Consider the following 23,534-nt stretch of genomic DNA (forward strand, 5'->3'; position numbering starts at 1 on the left):
CACTGACATTCTTGCAGTGTTTCAAAGAATTCATGCCATTTTCTGCCTGGGGGAAATCTTATTTCTACCTCATCATAAACATCATTCCCCAATCAAGAACACTGTTTTTTCCCTACGTCTCCATTTCACCTGGAAAAGTTTGGTTCATCCTCTGATTTCTGGACTTGGCAGAGATACTCATATGCTCAACCTCAGTTAAGTCCTCCCAATACAGTCACAGTGCAGTAAGCATTTTGTTTGTAGAACATTTCATAGCCTTAGCTCAATTATTATGTAGGTAGTTATATTTATAATATAAATCTCCCAACTAGACTATAAGTTCCAAGGGATAATGGCAATGGCTGTCTTTCTCAAGAAACTTTTTTGGTAAATCTCTCTGGGGAGTTTTTAGCATGTGTTGGAACAGTGAATAATGGAATTCAGAAAACATGCAATGGTTTGGAAATACTGCAAGACAGGGATGAAGGGCTGGATCATAAAAGATCCTAGCTGACATGACAAAGAATTTATATTTTATCCTAAAGGCAGTCTACCAACTCAGCTAGCCAGGTGGCTAAAGACAGTCAAATTCATCAAATGTTTATAAGCTGAAATGATCTAATCTATGTTTTAAAGAATAAATCTGGCAGCAGGTTATACAGCTAATAAAGGTAGAGACTGAAATCCAAGAGACTTATTACAGTAGATTATAAAAAATGACTATATATATTTTCTTGCCTCATGGGCACATCCTCTTGGCAATGTGACTTGGCAATTTTTCCTAGTCTAAGCCTTTAAATTTGAGCTTGACCATGTGACTTGCTTTGACCAATGAGACATTCAGGTGTTACACTGGGGATGGCTGGGACTTGACTGGAAAGTCAGAGGCCACCACATGAAGTAACCTTCATTGAAGCAGTGGATTTTAACCACATTTAAATCTCTTCCACCTATGTTTATATGTATAATATTCCCTACCCTCATTAGAAACATCTCTCATTTCAGCAAAGATTCTCAGTGGTGCGTACTAGAATCATGAGGTGGGAGGAGGCATATCTAATTTGACTACAGTTCTCAGGAGATTCCAACATACTCTGTGATAACAAATTGAAAATCATGCTAGTAAATTTCATGGATCAATAAATGAATAGTTAATGTAGCTGGGGAGTTAACAAGCACCACAAAGGAAGTAGCATTTAGCCAGATTTGAAAAGGAAGAATAAATATTCATTGGATGGAAAAGTGCAGGAATGGTATGTCAAAGAGAATAGTGTGTACAAAGGCAAATCTTGTGTCTAGAATGATTGATTTTAAACCGTGAGCTCTTTGCTCTTTTATTTCTAAACAACTGAACACACTCTCTAATGTCTGAATTTTGCTGATAGGCATTATTTTAAAGGAAATTATAGAATATATTTTGCAGTCAACAGTTTAGAAAGAAGTTATTCAGATAAAATTATCATGATGATTGTCACCTTTCCTCATAATATTCTTATTTTTAGGAAACTGCTTTAAAATCATTAAGTCATTTCCATCTAAATCTCATTCCCTCAAGTAAGTTCCATACAAGTAACAACAGGATTTGAGGATTATTTTACTTGCCTCCATTGTCAGTTTCAGTAACTCTAAAATCATGTTGACCTTATGAAATTTAATCTAATCATGGTTTTGTGACATCTGTTCAAAAGTCTCTCATGAAAGCATCAATATCAATCAAGACCTAATTCCTGATTCCCATATGTACAGAATTTTAGTATCTTCCTTAAATACAAACATACTCCCTCACAGTAAATAGGTTTATGAATGAAATTATTGCCTTAAAATTCTTCTGTAATTCTTTTCAATGGAGCACACAGAATACCTTTTCTCACACATAATAGGATTAATCTTAAATAGCATCATCTTCAGCGAACAGGTGCAAACCCTATTTGCCCTCAGGGAAAGACCAGTCAATGAGAAGTTATTCTAGTGATGTCATGCTTGTTAACTTACTCTTTCTCAAACATGATTGGGGAAAATGCTTTTCAGAGCATCAGACAGGTATTGAACTTAACTCTTTCTCACAAACATGTCACTTAGGACAGCCTTGAAATAGTTATGCAAAGTAATTAGACTAAGAGAATTTCTTTTAAGCATTGACATCTGTACCCATTGGCATTTGCCAGTGATAATTCCTCATCTTTCTTGAGAAATCACTTACTTCCATATCCTGGTCCTTATGTAAATAGAAAAGAATAAATTAACATTAGCCAGCAGCATCAAAACTTAGCAGTTCCTTCTCAGATATAGATCCTAATTAAGATCAAATCAAAAACAATAGAAATCTTATATTTTTTAAATCAAATTCAACACAGTCTGCCTCTCATGGCTCTGTACTAATTTCATTTTCATACCTGCCTAGTTATGTCAAAGATAAAAATATCTGAAATAAGTATTTGAATAAAACCACATGTGTTCACAGTGATATCATAAACTTCTGCCTAGTGATAATTTACAAGGCTCTGTTGATGCAACTAAATGCTCATGGGAGTCCAGAGAAGTCCTCACCCAGGACAGGTGAAGACCCATCACATAGTCTTGAATCTATGAAGTGATAGGACAGGATAGATATATGTTGGTTACCATAGTAAAGTGTGCGGGACAGCAGACATAGAGCTACGCATTTCAGACAGGTATTATTTCATGTGACAGCTTATTCTCATTCCCTATTCCTCCATCTCAAGCCTCACTTTTTTAGCAAAAGAATGCAATAGTAAGCATGTTGTGAAAAACAATTTCAAAGAGGAGGGTCATAACACCTGAGCAGACCAGTGGTTTATCTGATCTGAATTTCACCCAAGAAAGAAAGCAACTCAGACTGCTAAGCCAGCTGAAATTTAAATGCTGACATAATTCAAAGATGATGAACTCTGAGTACTCATAGTAAAATTGGAGGTAAATTACTATATTAGAACTTCCCCCTTTTTGTTTCTTTTTTCTTAATATCCTCTTAACCCTTTGAGAAAACTGAGTTGATTTGGGGCACATGAGCCTTCTTGGAGCTTTTCCACTTGTTCAGGTCATGGTAATACAGTTGCATTGGGATGAGGTGGAATTATGGAACCACAAAATGATTCAACCCTGACTGTGAATAACGTCTCTACCATATTGGAGAATGATAAGTCATTTGAAGTTCAGTGAGCCACACTTTCTGCAGCTATTGAAATGATAATTAAATATAAATTATTAAAATGATGTGTATATAATTCTTGGCAAGTAGTAAGTATTCAATGGATACTGCCTATGGTTATTACTATTTTTCCACATAAAGATCATTTCAAGCCACTTCACTTGTCAAAGTTGAAAACAAAATTATATTAAAAAATGATTGTATACCCAGAATGGATTCCCAATTTTGTCTGCTTCTATCTTTTAACTATTAAATAAACCATTTTGTTTTCCATTGAATATTTACTTTGATCTTGATTCTTCAGTTCAGTTCAGTAGCTCAGTCGTATCCAACTCTTTGCAACCCCATGAATCGCAGCATGCCAGGCCTCCCTGTCCATCACCAACTCCCGGAGTTTACTAATATACCACATTATGCCATAATATTCTATTTTTATCTATTAATATTTCAAAGTCAGTGCTTTACAAATATATGATTTTACATGCTATCAGTATAAATAATAGCAGTACAGTACATTTCTTCTAGAGATCTAATTCAATTTTTAAAGACATTTTTCTCTAATCCTATAGAAAAGGTCCTGGAAGGCACTGTTCATACCATCAAGTTAGCTTATTGGAAAGTGAAAAATGCAGTTTGTCACCCTCCAGCAACTTATGTAGCTTGAGAATTTCAGTAAATTAACTAGAACTAACTTATTTTGATGCTGTCTACATCCAGTCAAAAACACGGACACATTCCTGCAAATTGATTTTAGATTTTAAATTTCAACGACTGTTTACTTCATGTTTTCATAACTTACTAAATGCCTCACCTGTGCATGGAGAAGTTCTAAGATTAAAAATGACAATAATCAGCCCAAAGACAGTTTCTGCCTTCCAAGGACCAGTGTCTAATTAAAGGAATAGCACACTGTGCTAAATTTCATAACAGAGTTTGGTAAAAAGTGACTGGAAACATAGATGGTAGCACTTTTAATTTAATGTTGAGGGGGGAGAATTTTTGAGAAAAATTATGAACAGGTAACATTTCATTGGCTTTAAAAGAATAATAAGGAATTGTTTATTTGGATAAGGTGGCAGTATATTTCAGGTGGAAGGAATAACAAGAGCAAAGGAAGTAAGGACCGAGAATTCGTATTGATTTGTGGATCGACTGTTGACACAGCCTAGTGTTTCTGCAGAATAGAGTACTTTGGATTGAATTACGGCCAGGAAAGGACATGCTTCCTGTAAAGAGGCACATTTTGGAAAAACAAAATATTATCTTCCAAATCACAATACTCTTATCCTTTCTTTGTTATATACCATGAGACGATTCATGATATACACTAGCTGGCTTTTTTGGTGTGTGATGTCTTCAAGCTTATCTGGACTTTTCTTCAAGTAAAAGAATGTTGTTCCTTTGCTTTTCCTATGATTAAAAGGCCCAGGTGGAGCGAGTGGTAAAGGATCTGCATGCCAATGCAGGAGACCTAAGAGAAGTGAGTTGGATCCCTGGGTTGGAAAGATCCTCTGGCGTAGGAAATAGCAACACACTCCAGTATTCTTGCCTGGAAAACCCATGGACAGAGTCGCCTTGCGGGCTACAGTCCATGGGGTCACAGAGTCAGGCATGCCTGAGCACACACACACACATATGAGTAAAAAATTACAATATACTAATACACTTAAGGTAAATGCAAATTTCACAAGCCGTATTTCAAAAAGGCAATGTAAATTGTACAAAAGATTTAATTAAGATTTAGAAAACATCTACTGATTTCATTTATGTAGAAGCATCTAAGAGTAAACTTCTAAAAAGCAATATATCTAAATAGCATGTGATTAATGAGGTCAGAGTATGCATTAAAGTATTGTCTATGCTAACCTTGTATTAAAAGAGTTACCTGGGAAGACTTCATTTTTCTTATTCACACGGTGAAACACTGAACCAGCAGGTCAATTCATGAAGCCATTCACCTGTAATATTGTGGGTGTGAGAACATTCTTAAATAAAACTTGCTGAAAATTCTCCGTCATTTTCTTTGAGTATATTCACTGAAGAAGAAATCTTTATTCATACCTTAGAACAGGACTATGTGTATTTGCTCAGTTCATTTTAATATCTTTAATGTTTTTATTAGACTTGCACTGGAATGTATGATCCACATATACATGATGCTATTGTTATAACAAGGCTTTCCTGATGGCTCAGACAGTAAAGAACCTGCCTGTAATTCAGGAGACCAGGGTTCAATCCCTAAGTCAGGAAGATCCCCTGGAGGAGAGAATGATTAACCACCACAGTATACTTGCCTGGAGAATTCCATGGACAGAGAAGCCTGTCAAGAGTGTTTTAATTTAACAGATGGTGCTAAACTGTTTGTATCCTGTCTTCCCTTTAGAGACTAATATCATGTATTTTAGAAATAGTTAACTGGAATTACACACAGTTGAGTCAATCACTGGAAAAGATCAGTTTTCATTCCAATCCCAAAGAAAGGCAATGCCAAAGAGTGTTCAAACTACCACACAATTGCACTCATCTCACATCCTAGCAAAGTAATGCTCAAAATTCTCCAAGTCAGGCTTCAACAGTACGTGAACCAAGAACTTCCACATGTTCAAACTGGATTTAGAAAAGGCAGAGGAACCAGAGATCAAATTGCCAACATCTGTTGGATCGTAGAAAAAGCGAGAGAATTCCAGAAAAACATTTATTTCTGCTTTATCGATTACACCAAAGCCTTTGACTGTGTAGATCACAACAAACTGTGGGAAATCCTTCAAGAGATGGGAATAGCAGACCACCTTACCTGCCTCCTGAGAAATCTGTATACAGGTCAAGAAGCAACCGTTAGAACTGGACATGGAACAACAGACTGGTTCCAAGTTGGGAAAGGAGTACATCAAGGCTGTATGTTGTCACCCTGTTTATTTAGTTTATATGCAGAGTATATCATGTGAAATGCTGGACTGAATGAAGCTCAAGCTGGAATAAAGATTGCTGGGAGAAATGTCAATAACTTCAGATATGCAGATGACACCACCCTTATGGCAGAAAGCAAAGAACCAAAGAGCCTCTTGAGAAAAGTGAAAGAGAAGAGTGAAAAAGCTGGCTTAAAACTCAACATTCAAAAAATGAAGATTATGGCATCCAGTCCCATCACTTCATGACAAATAGATGGCGAAACAATGGAAACAGTGACAGACTTATTTTCTTGGGCTCCAAGATCACTGCAGATGGTGACTGCAGCCATGAAATTAAAAGATGCTTGCTCCTTGGAAGAAAAGCTATGACAAACCTAGATAGTGTATTAAAGCAGAGACATTACTAACAAAGGTCCACTGTCTAGTCAAAGCTATGGTTTTTCCAGTAGTCATGTATGGATGTGAGCTCAGTTCAGTTCAGTCATTCAGTCGTGTCCGACTCTTTGCAACCCCATGGACTGCAGTACACCAGGCTTCTCTATCCTTTACTATCTCCCAGAGCTTGCTCAAACATCCAACCATCTCTCCTCTGTCATCCCTTTCTCCTCCCACCTTCAATCTTTCCCAGCATCAGAGTCTTTTCCAATTAGTCGGTTCTTCCCATCAGGTGGCCAAAGTATCAGAGTTTCAGCTTCAGCATCAGTCCTTCCAATGAATGTTCAGGATTGATTTCCTTGAGGATTGACTGGTTTGACCTCCTTGCAGTCCAAGGACTCTCAAGAGTCTTGAACACCACAGTTCAAAAGCATCAATTCTTCGGCACTTGGCTTTCTTTATAGTTCAATTCTCACACCCATACATGACTACTGGAAAAACCATAGCCTTAAGTAGACAGACCTATCTTGGCAAAGTAATGTCTCTGCTTTTTAATATGATGTCCAGGTTGGTCACAGCTTTCCTTCTGAGGAGCAAGTGTCTTTTAATTTCATGGCTGCAGTCACCATCTGCAGTAATTTTTGGAGCCCCCCAAAATAAAGTCTCTCACTATTTCCATTGTTTCCCCATCTATTTGCCATGAAGTGAGAATTGGACCATAAAGAAAGCTGAACACCGAAGAATTGATGTTTTTGAACTGCGGTATTGGAGAAGACTCTTGAGAGTACCTTGGACTGCAAAGAGATCCAACCAGTCCATCTGAAAGGAAATCAGTCCTGAATATTCATTGGAAGGACTGATGCTGAAGTTGAAGCTCCAATACTTTGGCCACCTGATGCAAAGAAGTGACTCATAGAAAAGACCCTGATGCTGAGAAAGATTGAAGGCAAAAGGAGAAGGGGACGACAAAGGATGAGATGGTTAGATGGCATCACCGACTTAATAGACATGAATTTGAGCAAGCTCTGGGAGTTGGTGATGGACAGGGAAGCCTGGAGTGCTGCAGTCCATGGGGTCTCAAAGAGTCAGACATAACTGAGCGACTGAACTGAACTGAGTCAATCAGGGGTTACAGATTATCTTTTATTAAACTTTTTATTTTGTACTGGAGAATAGCCAACTAACAATGTTGTGATAGTTTCAGGGTTACAGCAAAGGGACTCAGCCATACATTTACATGTATCCATTATTCCCCAAACTCCCGTCCCATCCAGGCTGCCACATAACATTGAGCAGAGTTCCCTGTGCTATACAGTAGGTTAGATTTTCATTATGTAACACTAACTGAGCTGCGTGAAGTTTTATCCTACAGTGCTGGCCTCGTGTTTTTTCTATACACATTCAGTATCATATGCAGAAGTGTGTGTATGTGTGTTACAGTCTGCTTCATTGTAAAAATTATTTGGGGATGCTAGAGTTATACATGTAATGTAGAAAAATTCAGTGTACTCTGTTAATTAAACAAAGAAACCCTTGGACTGAGGTGGCTCTAATGCCCCAGCTGTCTACGTAAGCAAATCAAAATCTAGGTCTGGAAATGCCTTGAGGTTACAACATGGAAAGCTAAGGACAACCTATCACAAATAGCCAACTAGGCTATAAAGCTGGGCATTAACGCTGTAACTAATAAGTGGTTTTCTTGCTTTGTTTCTACCTTTTCTCTGTAAGTCGCTCCTGTTGCTGAAAGCTTTCCAACTCCTTCAGGTTTGGTGCTGCTGGATTTGACTCCATTTTTGCACAGATAAACTCTTAAGTTTTAAAATATACGCTTCAGATTTTACAGTTTTAACAGTTCCATATGTTTAAAGATATGAAATTCTGAGGAAAAAATAAGAAATTTTTCTGTTTCCTCCATCAGCTGTTAAGAAGAAGGCTAGCTTTATCACTCCAGTTCCGGGAGGCGTGGGACCCGTGACGGTGGCGATGCTTCTCAAGAACACCCTTTTGGCAGCTAAAAAAATCATTTACTAGATCACATGAAAGAATAAAGCAAACTGAAGTCATGCTATATATTTATTTTACAAAAGGCAAAAATCTTTATATTTTACTACAAAACTATTTCTACATTGTATTTATTTTTTCATGGGTGGAATCATTGTGAATCAGATGATTCACACAATCTTATGCATTTCCTGCTAATACTTACTGGAATATTTTGAATGGATTTTGAGTTTTAGGAAAAAAGAAAACAACTGCAATGACACTTTGGTAACAATTGCTTGTTTTGTGAATATTATTTGTTCATAATGTTAAAACAATAAAGGGCTCATAACAAATGCATATATTTTTGACACAAATATCACAGTGTGTCTTCAACAAATGTTTTGTCAGCCAAATGGGCTCCCTTGTAAAATGTAATTTAGATTTTGCCATAATCATACTCAATTTTATATATATTTTATATTCTATATTGTATGCTGAAAGAACAATAGCAGTAAGCTGTGTCCAACTCTTGTGACCCCATGAACTGTAGCCTGCCATGTTCCTCTGTCCATGGGATTCTCCAGGCAAGAATACTGAAGTGGGCTGCCATTTCCTTCTCCAGGGGAACTTTCCCAACACAGGGATTGAACCCAGGACTCCTGCATTGAAGGCAGATGCTTTACTGACTGAGCTATGCAGGAAGCCCATATTGCATGCTGAGAAAGAGCAAAAGAACTTACTTGCTAAAAGAAAGATAAAATATTAAGAATAAAATTTTGATCTCATATACTTCCCAAATGTACTCCCCAAGGCATACTAGTGAAAAATTATGCTCCATTCGAGGAAAGAAAAATGTGCAAGGAACCCCAAAAATGGCATGCTAGTTGGAAAGGTATTGATTATTTCAAATTGTGAATGACTACTTGACATAGTAAAAATGCAATAAGAATATGTTAGGCTTACATGTAATTTCTTTGTTCTCCTACAAACATATTTGGATAATACGTTCCACAAACCTAGAAATCTAATAGCAAAATAGGGCACAGTGTGCCACAGCTAATCCTTAGGATGTGACTCAAAGCCTACTGCCTTGTCGCCCACAGTTCTTATGGCCTTTGGTTCTCACAGTAGATGCCATGTTTTTAACACAGTTTAAATTAGAAAATACATGTGATTGTCAGTTGAAGGCTATTTGAGACTACCCTGGGCATATAACTGTATTGCTGTCATGCCCAAATCTCAGTGTGTTAATGCACCAATAATGATTCTTATCCAATGCATGTCTTTATTAGTATGTACTCTTAATCATTTGTGTGAAAATGGACTAAAGGTTTATAATTAATAGTATCTCAACTGTATAATAAAATCAGTTTGGAAAGAAATATGTGTCTTCTTTTTTCCTAAGCTGTAGGTTTCCTTGTTCATATACTCGTTATCTATTTCTTCACTGCACACTGGGGAAATGTACAAATGTCTCAAAAAGGAAAGAAAATGTTCTGTAGCCCATTCCACACTAATCTTGGTCTGATAACCTTGATAGTAGTTTATTTTTTATTTTTTTTTAATTTTTGTTTATTTTTGGCTGTGTTGGATCTTCATTGCTGCACAGGCTTTTCTCTAGTTGTGGCAAGTGGGAGCTCCTCTTTGTTGCGGTGCGGGGGCTTCTCATTGCAGTGGCTTCTCTTGTTGCGGAGCATGGGTTCTGGGGCGTGCAGGCTTCAGCAGTTCCAGCTCCCAGGACGGGTTCAGTAGTTGTGGTGCACAGGCTTAGTTGCTCCGCAGTATGTGAGATTCTTCCTGGACCAGGCATTGAACCTGTGTCTCCTGCATTGGCAGGTAGATTCTTTACCACTCAGCCACCAGGGAAGCCCCTTGATGGTAGTTTAGAATCTAAGATCCCAAGCAAACATGTCAGAAAGGCCCTCATTAATATTTAAGTGCCCCAAATTCCCAAAACGAACAGTGACTATTGCAGTGGGTCAAGACTATCACGATAGAAGAGATTGAAATCAACTCCAAATATAGCTGAGACATCAGTGGATTTACAGGCAATGAAAAGAGTGAGGGGATCAGTAGGTGGAAAATTACTAAGAGAACTTGATTAGATATCAAGGCTGGAAGGATTTTTGTTAAACTACCTCACCAGGATTCTTGTTAAAGTAAAGGGTGGGAGAGGAGGAACTTAATCAGATATGGCAAGAGTACAAGGAACAGGGCAGGGGGATTCTCCATAAACTAACTTAACAGATTTCTTTGCTAAAACTGTGCTCAACAGTCTAAGTTGATGCCTAGTTAAGAAAAGGACTCAGAGGAGCCTAGCTAAAGTTTGGTCAAGAAGGAGGCCTTTGTCAACATATAAAGTTAACACATGAAGTTGGTTCATCGGTATCATAACTTTACTTATGGATATTATTTGGGGTCTATAAAAGATAGATATATGATTGTCTTGTGAAGGAGATTTGTAAAAGTTCCCTTCTCCTACAAGTATCTGTAAAAGGGACCCTGAGGGATTAGTGAGGACTGAATAATAATATGAAGACATGGAGGTGAGAATGAGCTTAGCAAATATGTATGAAAGCAAGGGCAAGTCAGACTGAAGTGAAAAATGTGTGTTGCAGAGTGGTTGCAATATAGCTGGATAATAGCAGAAATGGATTAGAAAAAGCCTGGATAAATCAGAATTTAAACTATATTTAGTTAGTGATATAACATGGAAGTTGAAGCCTGGAGGATGTTATCACTGATTATCATGAGGAGGTTGTAAAGAGGAGCTGATTTTGGAGGAGAGATAATATGTTCAGTTTAAGATGTTGTGTTTGCAGTGATGACATAATACATAAATCAAAGTCCTAACAAAATATCACTCTGGATTGAAAATAATTTATGGCTAGTGGTGAAAATTTGAGACACAGTAGTGTGTGTGTTAACCACTAAATTCCTAACCTTTTTGACCACTCTATACACCCCGCATCTTTCTAATCTTGTTCAATAGTAACTTATCCTTAATTGAGCATGTGCTATATGTTTTATTTACATTTTTGAGGTTGTTGTTACTGACATTTTGAATTTGATATATGAGGAAATCAACCCACGAGGTTATGAAAAAGTCTCAGCCAAGGCCAAATGGGTAGGAAAGGTAGAATTGAAATTCAAAGAAAGGTCTATTGGGTGATATGAGCCAGAACCCACTCTCTTTTCTATCACGCTATCCCCTCAGTGCCCACCTCCCTGCCACCTAGAATCCTTTCTCTTGTCATTATATTTCTAAATTCTACTTGCTATTTAAGATTCACTTCAAATGAAACTCATCCAAGAAAAATGCTGTGAGACTTTAACCAAGTCCCACCTCCGAACTCTCACACTCACTTATGTACACATTCACGGCCGTCATCTATCCCTACCCAGCACTGTAGTTACGTATGTACTTTCCTTGACTCCTTCTAGTTCTTTGAGGTCAGAGTCCATGTATGATTTGTCTACTTGTCTTACAAACGTTGGATGTTAGAGGCATAAAGTAGTTTATGATTGAATGGATGACAGCTGAATTCATGAAAGTTACAGATTAAGTTTAGAGAAAGATAAGCAATGTGCTGGTGACCATTTCCTGCAAATGTCCAAAAACAAATTGTGACTCTTAGTCAAAGAGCAAGAAAGAAAGAAAAAATGGAAGGATAGGAGAGGAGAGAAGAGATGAAGAGAGGAAAGGAAAGGAAAAGAAACTGTAAGTGGGAGAGGGAAGGAAAAAATAAACTTCAGGGGGAGGGGCAGGAAGAGAAGGCACTTCCAGAGTTGCTTATGACTAAAGAGAGATGAATAAATTAAAAAGACAGGAAAAATGGTCAGAGGGAAAAAATGATAGATGGGCATTGCAGCTCTTCGCTTTCTTTCTCATTCTAACATGCATCAAGAATACAAATATCCATATGGCCACTTTATAGTACCCACCATCCCTGTTCTTCAGAATCGCTGAAGGACTCCCTGATGAGAGGACTGAAGACATGAATATAGATTTTCTACTTAGAGTGTAAGTGGAATCCATTAGGATGAGTCTTAGAGGAAAAGAAACAAAGGATAACTTGGAGCTATTTTCATAGGCTCAGGTGGTAGATGAGTTTATATATTATGTGGCTTAGTTCACCAGAGTGGAGAAACATCTAGAGAGACAGCGGTCCACTTCTCTCAGTCCAAATATGTGCAGAAGCCACAGTTCATTTAATGTTTAGATTCTTATGGTAAAGGCAATTTACTTAAATCTTGATTTTAGGAGATAATGTGAATTCTTCTAAGATCACTATCCTGACTCCTACCAGAGGACACATCAGCTGGGGAAATGGAAAGGACGCGTGACCTGGAATCTGAACACAGATTCAAGTCCCAACTCCAAGGTGTGTCCGCTGGAAAGTCATTTAATTTCTTTTGAGTCTTCATTCTTTATTTGTTATATGGGAATTAAAACAAGACCTGTTGTTGCTTTCTTCACTCAAGATAGATTGAGTATACACTATATATTAGGCATTGGATTTGTTGGGGCCAGCCAGGATTACTGAAGACAAATTTGAGATGTGTGTGAAAAACTTCTGCAAAATGCAAAGCACTTTAAACACCAGTTAACAGTTTCTACAAAGACGTTGTTGTACTATGTCCCAGTCTTCGGAATGAGGGTATCTAACATTATTTCTAGCATCTTCCTCCTGAAACTGCAATTGGTTGTGGTTTATTTAATCCTTTGTAAATTATTTCTTCTTAAATTCTTACCAATGGTACAGAAGGTGATTATATGACATAATTCAAATATTATTTGCTTAGGAAAAATCGTATCCAGAAATTGTCCTAATAACAGTTAAAAAGAAAACTTCACAAAAGTAGAAATATGAACTGTGTAGGCACATTAAAGTAAGCCAAGTCCTATACATTCTTTAACTTTAAAAGGATGACTCTTGTGGTAAGCGATTGCCCAAGTTATAATGAGTTCAACAAGCTCATTCTTGTGTGATTTCTAAAGCCAAGTTTATATTTGAATAGTGAAAGGGATCCTTTCTGGTAAACTGAATTTGCTGGGTGGACGTGATGCAAATGACAACCTATCTCGACTTATACAAGTTTTCAAGGTACAGAAAATATGAGCAATTGAAATTCTTGGTAGAAAACTTTAACACCTCAGCAAAACATATTTATAAATTTTATTATTATAAATTGGGCAAGTGAGAATTTATGGAAGCTCCTATTGTCCCAAAAAGTAATAGCAATAATTACATATTTTGGCCTTAAAAATGATACTTTAATAATCGTTAAGTAGATGAATAGCAAAAAAAATACGAATGTTATATTAAACTTAAAACTTTATATTCATTAGATGTACCAAATATAAATATTTTAATTTCATCTTATTGGAGATGATATTATTATTGTTGTTGTTAGTAGTATTTTGGTGTTTTACTAGTTCTCTCTAGCCTAATCATTGGGGCACATTTTTAAGAACTGTAGTTCCTAGAACTTGGTAGCCATTCCATTTACTCAGAAAAATATTAAATGGCAAAAACGACACAAAGGTAAATGTTATACTCTTAAAAATAATTATTTTTACAGAACTTGAAATACTAAAACTAAGTAGCAAAAACTAAAGTGGAATATTATGCACATTTATTTTTATGCACATTTACTTTTATGCACATTTAATTGTTCTCTCCTGCCACTAAATAACAAAATATCTTGATTTACAGTGCAACCAAATCTGTCTTAAAAAGTAGTATAAATAACTGGAGCTTTGTTTCCTGGTTTGGACACATCAAAACTCCCCTTTCTTGGAATCCTGCATGGATTGCTAGCAGCTTAGGAACTAGAACAATTCTGTTCACACCAAGGGAGCTTTACCCGAATTCAGTTCTTTTTTGTTGTTTTAAGTACATTTACAAACATGATTATGCCCACAGGTAACAGGAAACCAGTGTTTCAAAAGAAAAACTTGATCACACTACCAGATAACACAGGTATCCTAAACAAGTGCATGAACGCCCCAAGGCTTCATGCTGCTGCCAGAAGGACATATTTTTTTGATTGCTAAGAACTGCCAGATGACGCTTCATGAAATATAAATGCAAGAAAGCCTCTGAGAGAGCTCAATAAAAACCTTCCACCCATCCGTCTAGGAGGATAAGAGCAAGACACTATTACCAAGTGCAGGAAATGGATTTCGGGGTTCCAATATCAGTCTATCTCTTGATCAATGGTAGGTCATTTCTTTTTACTGTGTTAATGTTGTGTCATTGTAAAATGTGAACAGGATTTGCTTTCTCTGTATGAGTGAGAAGTTGGCTTTTAGCAGTTGTTCTTTATGACAAAGATCCAAGCAAGGAATCCGTGGATTCATTTAGTTTCTTATGTAATGTTTTGACACATTCCTCTCTTAATATATTTTGATACCTTTTTTCTGAGATCTCTATATTGTTTGTTCTATACAACTGAAGAGCAGTTGAGACACTTTAACTATGATATGATAGTATCCTTGTGATTGAGTTTATAAATGTGTTCATTTTCTTTTAACAATTAGTGGGTTTCTATTTTCTCTAGCTGTAATGTAGTGAATGGAATTGATATGCATGAGAAACTCAGAAAACTGCCCTTAGTAGGTTATGGATCTCAAATGTAGATGAATTAAAAATAGAACAGATGTGGGAATAGACAGAATAACTTTTGGTCTGTTGCTTGTACGTAGAAGGAGGCTCGCCTGCTAAAGATGCCTTTCCCCTCCTTCACACAGCAATGACAGCGCTGATGGGAGAGGCAGCCAGGACTGTCAGCCCCCCAGTCACAACCCCGCAGAGTAACTGGACAGTTAACAAAACAGAAGGTATTTTTCTTCCCACTTTTGTGTTTCAAGTGACTTTTTCTTTTAATGTTTGAGGGAAATTTGGATTGTGATAAAAGCAACATTGGAAATTTTTAAACATATATCTTATTATTAGACAATCTTGTATTGGGACATTGTGAAATGGAAGTGACAGGTTAAATATGTCGCAAAGAATCGTCTTTTTAAAAGGAGGAAGCGGAGCAGAGGAGAGAAAGTTGTCTTCAGTTACAGTCCTGGATGTGAAACCTGCCACACTTTCTACCTGATTCCTGCCGAGTTCCCAGTAACCCAGGCATGTCTAAAGGCCATTTGTCCCCACTTTGGCACTCTCGATGAGTAACAATATTTTGCTCTGTGATTATGAGCTTTTGCAGCCAAAAAAATTCTGGCAAGCAGATGAAGCCTTAATCCACTTTCTCTAATCTTTGGAAACGTCTTTCTCTTGTGTGTCTTTGGGGTTTTTTGTTGTTTTAGTGTACGCTGTATTTCCCAACCACTTGGACCCAATTTTTGTTGTTGATGGTGATGACATATTTTATTATTGTTATTAAAATAGTTTCTGGCCATTGTTGAGCATCAGCATGTTTCCAAACTCTTTGAACTCTTAGAGGTGAATTTAGGAAGCTTGTTATCTGCCAAGACCTGTGTATCAGATGGCTGTGATTCTCAGGCAAATCATATATCACCCCCTGATGGGAAGATGGACTTTGTGATTTACAACAAAAGAAACACCATATCTTGCTCTCAGAGCCCAGCAAATAAAAGAAGATGAAGTCAGATACTTTGTTTGTGAATATGAAAGATAGTAATATTTAAGTATTCTTCATTTCACCAATAATTTTAAATTTTAAAAAACTTCCTTAAAATACTTTACCCATTTGAATTTTTGAGCATATATTAATTTGAAAAACAAAATGTGTGGCTTTTAGAATAACTTTTAGCTAAATTCTTCATGCCTCTGAGCCTTTAAACAAAGAGAAAGCATTCTTGTTGGAAGATAACACTGTTGAAATTAAAGTACAGTTTCCTCTCAGTGTCGTAACAGTCTGCCCATCACCACTGTTTTTCTTCCCTAATAGTGAACTGTAAGTCAATAGTCTCCAAGTTACAGGCAATAATAATGGAAAGAAAAGGGATTGAATATATCACTTCAGTAGTCTTCCTTTGCGTTCTTGATGGGGGAATTCTAGTTTCCTGCTTATTGTTTAATCTAAAAAGTCTGAATCCGGTACCTCAGGAAAATTTTTGTGAAGTTATAATGAATATTCTTGTCCTTAGGGGAAAGATATGAGTCTCTAGTCTACTCTCTCTTTAAAAATGTCTTCTTTCAGTTCTCACATTTTCCAGTAAGTCCTGATTCAGGCTTGGTTAATTGAACTTAGTTAATCTTGAAGTAGGAAAAACCTAGTACAGTTTATAATGGGAAGTTCTCACTGCCTTAGAGTTAATGATCAAGGTGAGAAATTAGATTTACTATGCCACATTTAACAAAATGAATATGAATTTTAAGGTAATGTTGTGTGTTCTCAACCAAAATGAAGTTATACGTTGAGGACATATGATGTTTATTCACAACAATGACAAAAATAAAATGCCACTAATTCTGCTTGAGAAGAATTTAAGAATCAAATATTAAACTACACTAAAATTATGCCATTTTACCCAAATGTCATTCCCACTGCATAAACTTCAAGAACAGCATAGGTATATGTCTTTAATACATCAAGGAATGAAAGATAACCAACCATTCTGAAATATATGTATTTTGCCACAGTACAGCTTCCCAAAGGGAAGTTTCCCATAAAAAGGCTTCTGGACACTTGACCGCAAAAGTTTTACCAAGTGTGGTCATCGGAATAGTCTAAGAGCTAGAAATCAAAACCCAGGTTTTCTATTTCCAACTCCACGGCTTTTCCTACAATCTCATAATGCCTCTTAATTGAGTAAAATTTTTAATTAACATCCAAAGGCATTGTCTTAGCTATGTTAAGCCTGAGTCATAAATTATTTCTGGCTTCATATACAGGTCATAACAATACCTCTTCTGAAATCAGTTATGGAAACAATTCCCTTTCCATTAGCTACTTAACGTCCACAGAAGAGCAAGAGCAGATTCTCATCTCACTCCTCTAGGGAGTGAAGAGAAATCAAATTCATTATCTCACAAGCGTATATCCACATCTCCCTAAGTGCTTACTTCTCAGGTATATGAAAGCTTCTATATTTATTAGCATCCAGGATACATTTGGGAAGCCTTGTTTAAGATACCAAACTGACTAGAATCAATGCTGCCACCTTTTGGCAGACTTGTATCTATATCTTATAATGAAATTTCTAAAGAACAGCATGATAATCAGTCCACCTCCACCACCTAGCTTATTAATATGTCTAGATGATATTAACCTAACGTTTGGATATATAGCCTGCCAAAGGAATGAATCGATAGTTCAAATGGCAGAGCACTCAAAGAATATTCTTAAAATGAAAGGCCTTTTTGTATATGTGTTACGAATCTACTATGAAAGCGTGACCTACTTCATCTGTTAATATAGTATCTCCTTTTTCTAGCTGACTACACAGAAGTACCCATAGCCTTGAAGTTCTCACATCCTTGCCTGGAAGACCACCATAGTTACTGCATCAATGGTGTCTGTGCATTCCACCATGAGTTGGAGAAAGCCATCTGCAGGTAATTGCGAAGAACTTCCCACGTCCTAGAGATGGGAGAAGGAGAATGTACGCCTCCTTTCACATGGTGTTTCATATGATACACTTCTATACACCTCTGTCTTACCCAATAAAAAAGGTACATGATCTGAACATGATTCACCAATTCTCTTTGTATTTGAATATCGAAGGAGTCTTTTTCTAACCTACCTAATTCTCACTACTTAAAAGTATGGTTCCTAGATTAGAAGCATCTGTGTAACCTGGGAGCTTGTTAGAAATGCAGAAGCTCATGCCACACCTCAAAACTACTGACTCCAAAACAACTTTTGAAAAGTGAAAATGTTAGTTGCTCAGTCATGTCCAACTCTTTGCAACCCCATAGAGTATAGCCCACCAGGCTCCTCTGTCCATGAGATTCTCTGGGCTAGAACACTGGAGTGGGTTGCCATTTCCTTCTCCAGGGAATCTTCCTGGCCCAGGGATTGAACCTGGGTCTCCTACATTACAGGCAGATTCTTTACCATCTGAGACACCAGGGAATCCCAAACCAGCTTTCAACAACATGCAAAGACGTTTCTAAGTTTCTATGAGTTGATTATAGGATAAAATGAAACTATAGCAAAAATACTTCAGGAATATAAAGTTCTAGATCAACTGAGATACTGTTTATGGCCATTGATTTACTCAGCATCCTCTTATGAAAAAGTAGGTTAACGATTTTCTAGGTCAACTCATGGAGGTGTCCTACCTTTCTCTTCTACCAATGAGGGGAGCTGCATTAATACAGGGTTTTAATCAAATAATTAGTGCAAAATGCATGGCTTCTTCTTTAATAGATCAACTTTCATTTGGTATTTGCCTCTTTAATTTAAATCATTTTTATTTAATTGTTTTCCTTCTTTGAAATCGGTCATATGTGTTTCTATCATCATGAATTTTAACATTATACATTTTTTTCTTTTTTTAAAAGGTGTTTTACTGGTTATACTGGAGAAAGGTGTGAGCATTTGACCTTAACTTCATATGCTGTGGATTCTTATGAAAAATACATCGCAATTGGGATTGGCGTTGGATTACTATTAAGTGGTTTTCTTGTTATTTTTTACTGCTACATAAGAAAGAGGTAAGGAAAAAAAAACAAATTATGAAGTCACTAGATACTCATTCATTTAACATTTACTGAGCCCCTACAGTGTACCAAGCATTGACATATATAATTGTCTAGTGAAAATATGGCTGTAAATCTGGCAAGTTCCTGCATATTTGTTTTGATGCCTCATCTCATAAACCCAGACAAGAGGTAAAGATTTACCTGCAGTTGCAGTAGGATAGCTCTAATTTACAATTTCCCTTCATCCTCATCTCTGTCTGCCTACATCAAGTAATAAATGAGTAGGACAGTCGGTCCACAAGGGTAAATATTAAATGTGTCCTGTGCACAACTATATGAAGTGCTGAGTACCATGTTTGGCATACCATATGTGCTCAGTAAATATCTGTTGAATGGACACATCGAAATATAAGTATTAAATTAATGAAAGTGTGTAACAAACCTGGGCCATTTTCTTCTCAGACATCAACTGAGAGTACATTCAGGAGATACTGCCTACTGCTAAAAGCTAAAGAAGAAAAATTTGATCCACTAAGTATAAATTACTCATGTATTAATTATTAATTATTATTTCTGGCCTTTCCACACTGGTAATTTTACCTAAAAGCCACATATAAGGAAAAGCCAAAAAATAGAGATGACATACATTAAAGAAAAGTAAAAATACATTTTTTTTGCTGTACTCTGTTAACTAAGTTGTCATATTTAAAATGACCAAAAATTATTATACAACATAAAAAAATGTTTTCTTAATAATCGCACCTTAGAGAGAGTGAAATTTGTTATATCAATTGTGGATCGATTGATACAAAATCTGTTAAATCAGCTGCATAAGAGATCAAGAAAGAAAAAACAAAGAAAAGGAAGTAAGACCTTTTACTGTAAATGAGACAGCTGCCCAAGGTCAAGTTCCCTAGAAGAACTATGAAACAGATTCTTGAGTGAGTGGTTGGTCAAGGGACTGCTCAAAGCTTAAACTCGTAATGAAGTAGGAAAGCTAGAGCAGAGGGGAAGGGAAGCAAAGATGCAGCTTTAGCTGAAATCTGTCCTCAGCCTGATTCCACAGGGAGACCTAGAACATGAATGGCATCTCTGACCCAACCCAAGGAGGTGAGGGAGCTCGGTTTTAGCACCCACTGTCATCAGGTGTGGATGTCAGACTGCTCCTGGTGGGGTAGGGGACGGGGCCTTGGAATCTCCCAGAAATCTTCAGGCAAAATCCTCTCTCGGCTGAGGACCGTCCTCTAAAGAAGGATGGTGCTGTGAACCTTATTATGGGCTTCCCTGGAAGCTCAGTTGGTAAAGAATCCATCTGCAATGCAGAAGACCCTGGTTCAATTCCTGGGTCGGGAAGATCCCCTGGAGAAGGGATAGGCTACCCACTCCATAATTCTTGGGCTTCCTTGGTGGCTCAGAAAGTAAAGAATCTGCCTGCAATTCAGGAGACCTGTGTTTGATCCCTGGGTTGGGAAGATCTCCTGGAGGAGGGCATGGCAACCCACTCTAGTATTCTTGCCTGGAGAATCCCCATGGACAGAGGAGCCTGGAGGGCTACAGTCCATAAGGTCACAGAGATGGGACACAAGTGAGCGATGAAGCACAGCACATGAGCCTCATTAATACCCACAGCTGCTGGGGGATGGGGATGGTAAAGGGGGTACAGGTGGGACACCAAGAGCAACTGTTATACCAGAGCATTTATATAATTCTCAATAAGCCACACAAACAGCAGTCAAATTCATATGGAAACCAATGCTCTGTTTTAGGTATCTAAAATTGAAATCACCTTACAATATCTGTTCCGGAGGAAGACCACTGTGAAGCCTTTGTAAGATGTTTTCATGAGGCATTGGTGTAAATCAGTGGGCCCCAAACGGAAATCTTCAGGTGAAACAACAAAACTTCCCAAGCTGACTAGAAAGTTGGGATCGTGGTGAAATGAGAGAATAAATTTCAGCGTTGGTCCTTAAGACTCTGTCATCGTTAAAGTGCATGTGAGCCAAGGGAGCAAGCTACAGTGAGAGACGTCGAGTTCACAGTCCTACTCTGGGTGTGCTGCTTCTGTGTGGTTTTTGCTCTCCCTGTGGGATGTTGAGTTTTACACTTCTGACTATGTCAGATGTGAATTCTCAGGACAATAATTATCAACCGTGCAGTCAGCCTAAGCAAGGCCACGCTTGGGTTCTTCACTATGCTTGCTACCAGGATTCTGGACCACAGCTCTATGGACCAAATCCGAAACATGCTGCTTTCATGGTGTCTAAAAGAATGTGATGTCAACTACTCGGATGAGATTAGTGTTATGGCACCTCCGGTGACCCAAACATGTGACTGAAGTCTAAGCTAGAGAAAAGAAAATGGAATGTCCAAGGCAAACATAAATCATCCCAAGCTTGTGACAACACTGTGAAATATGGAATAAGCTAAAGAGTTTCTGATGACTGAAAACTTACCTGGATATTGAGTCTTGAATAGGCAAGACATTTTTGTTCCTGCATGGATTATAAAATTTTGTGCTCGACTCACTAGTCCTCAAATGCTTATGTTCATCACTTTCTCCTATTGTTAGTGGAATTACCTGGTGACTATTTGGACTGAAATTCTAAAATTCTACTAATGAATACAATTCTACAATTGACTCTGAAATAGAAACTGAAGAACCAGACATTTTCACCAACCAAGAGCATGTGGAAACTTTCTTTACCATTTCTGGATACCTGATAGAAGATTTATACGTGGAGAAAATGGAACATTGGTAGAAATAACAAGTTGAGAATTACGGTCCTACCTGTTTAATCATTATTCTTCCAGCTAATTCAAATAATCCTAGGCCCCTTAATTTCTTTGGGCTTTCATGTCATTTTCCACAAGGCCTTTCTAGCACTAAAATTTGATACTGAGAGAAGGGAGAAAATTTTCCACATGTGTGTTGCAAGTGTGATTATTCTCAACTCCATCTCTGCCCCTAGTCTCACCCCTCACCCTGAAACACACCACTGGCTATCATCTTTGGTGTATATTTTAGTGTTTGGTTGTTAAAATAATAATTTAAGAATTTGTTCTTAAAGGAAGTGAAGCATGAAATTAAAGAATACTATCTACCATGTTTCTTTTAGATTTGACCTAAGACTATGGACATTTTTTTTTTTCCATTGTGGAATAGATAAGCAAAATATCTTGATCATGGCATGGGTTAAAAAGGGGGTCAAAGGTGAATTTTCTTACAATGGAAGCCTAGTAGTAATGGCTTCTCTTACATCAAGTTGTGACTTTTCATTCACTTCTAAATAAAACTACCATCTGCTTTCCTTTGAGTGGAAGGCATTTCACTTGCTCAGTTTGTTTTTCCTTCAGAAGGAATTTAATGCAGATGGATTGCACGTCAGCACTTTCTGCATGATCTCACAAAGTATGCAGAGGTTACATCACCCCAAGGAGGAGGCAGGTAAAGGTTCCTCCCAATGACTACTCTTCCTGAGCATTTCAAAGAGGTGTTAAAAAGCTGGGGAGAGTCCAGGAAGCAACAATAAAGCTTAATTAAGGACTGCCTCCTGATGAAAAGAGAGAGGAAGTAAGACTAAAGTCTCTGGAGAGGTGATAAACTAAAAAGTTACAAATATTTGCTGTCTATAAGTATTTCTAAAATGTATACATAACTGGATCGATATTGAACAAGAAATTAAAATTCCCAAGATGCCAAACCAAAAAGTAGATCAAAGCAGAAAACCAACAGAGGTTCACTTTTTTTCACCTCTGGAAGAGTATGCATTAACATTATAAAATCCACCCAGTGAGAAAATATGGAAATTTAGAGAGTGGCTCCTGAGAAGCCATCTGTTTATGATGTCATGCAGAGGAATCTTGGGCTCATATAACTCTTAGAGTTCATTTTCCAGGAAGGAATCCCTGCTATTCTTATGGCAATATTTACATTTGTAAGCAGGTCTTCAGTAGGAACATGTATAAGATGTTCTGCAAATCTTTCATTTTCTGCTTTTGCCTACATGAAATAAGACCTTCCCTGAAAAGAAGCCTACCAGTGAAGATCTGGTATCAGAACTACATTTTCAGCTATTAGGTGTGGTGGGTCATTTAAGAAAGAAATGAGAACATATTTCTGGCTTCTTTGACTAAATCAAACCAGCCAACGGGGTTCATCAACTTCTTTCATTTCCCATTTTGTCTCCTTCCCGTGTCTGCCCTTCAGTTCTTGAGAACACAGTCTTAAGTCATCAGTATTCATGAGTGCTTCATTAATTAGCCCTTTGGAGAATGAAGGCAGTAGGAGCAAACACTATAATTTCAGTCATGCTTGAGCGAGTAAATTTACAGAAAAGGGATTATAACTGCTTTCCCCGAGTTATTTTTTTGTATAATTATATTGGAAGTAGATGAAATTATAATAGTTTGTCTTTTAATGTTTCCTGGCACAATACAACCCTTTAATTTTGAAACGTCCCATTTTGCTGACGTTAAGAAAATGTCCGTTTA

General features: G+C 37.3%; 2 protein-coding genes across 3 annotated transcripts in view; both read left to right on the plus strand.

Moving 5' to 3' along the window:
- The window catches only part of MTHFD2L (methylenetetrahydrofolate dehydrogenase (NADP+ dependent) 2 like), a 147,941-nt gene extending 138,150 nt beyond the window's left edge, over window positions 1-9,791 (plus strand). The window contains exon 8 of the mRNA XM_043448193.1: window positions 8,351-9,791. Coding sequence (XP_043304128.1) covers window positions 8,351-8,463 — 113 coding nt within the window. The 3' untranslated portion in view covers window positions 8,464-9,791. The remainder of the gene's footprint in view (window positions 1-8,350) is intronic.
- Window positions 9,792-14,542: 4,751 nt separating this feature from the next.
- EPGN (epithelial mitogen) lies at window positions 14,543-22,230 on the plus strand. Of its 2 annotated transcripts, none has more exons than XM_043448196.1 (5): window positions 14,543-14,641; window positions 15,173-15,262; window positions 17,831-17,951; window positions 18,903-19,055; window positions 20,810-22,230. In XM_043448196.1, exons 1-5 carry the CDS (start codon window positions 14,599-14,601, stop codon window positions 20,862-20,864), a joined length of 462 nt encoding a protein of 153 aa, XP_043304131.1. In that variant the 5' UTR covers window positions 14,543-14,598; the 3' UTR covers window positions 20,865-22,230. The 2 variants fall into 2 exon arrangements, with proteins under 2 accessions (XP_043304131.1, XP_043304130.1); XM_043448195.1 differs by having other exon boundaries at window positions 14,573-14,641; window positions 15,128-15,262.
- Window positions 22,231-23,534: the final 1,304 nt, after the last annotated feature.

Source organism: Cervus canadensis, chromosome 26, assembly GCF_019320065.1.
Source record: "Cervus canadensis isolate Bull #8, Minnesota chromosome 26, ASM1932006v1, whole genome shotgun sequence".
NCBI classification, from domain to species: Eukaryota; Metazoa; Chordata; class Mammalia; order Artiodactyla; family Cervidae; genus Cervus; species Cervus canadensis.

Coding starts and splice junctions, on each gene's coding strand:
- EPGN (XM_043448195.1), top strand. CDS start 14,599: ATGGATTTCGGGGTTCCAATATCAGTCTATCTCTTGATCAATG. Junction 15,263..17,830: donor GACAGTTAACAAAACAGAAG/GTATTTTTCTTC, acceptor TCCTTTTTCTAG/CTGACTACACAGAAGTACCC. Junction 17,952..18,902: donor TTGGAGAAAGCCATCTGCAG/GTAATTGCGAAG, acceptor TTTTTTTAAAAG/GTGTTTTACTGGTTATACTG.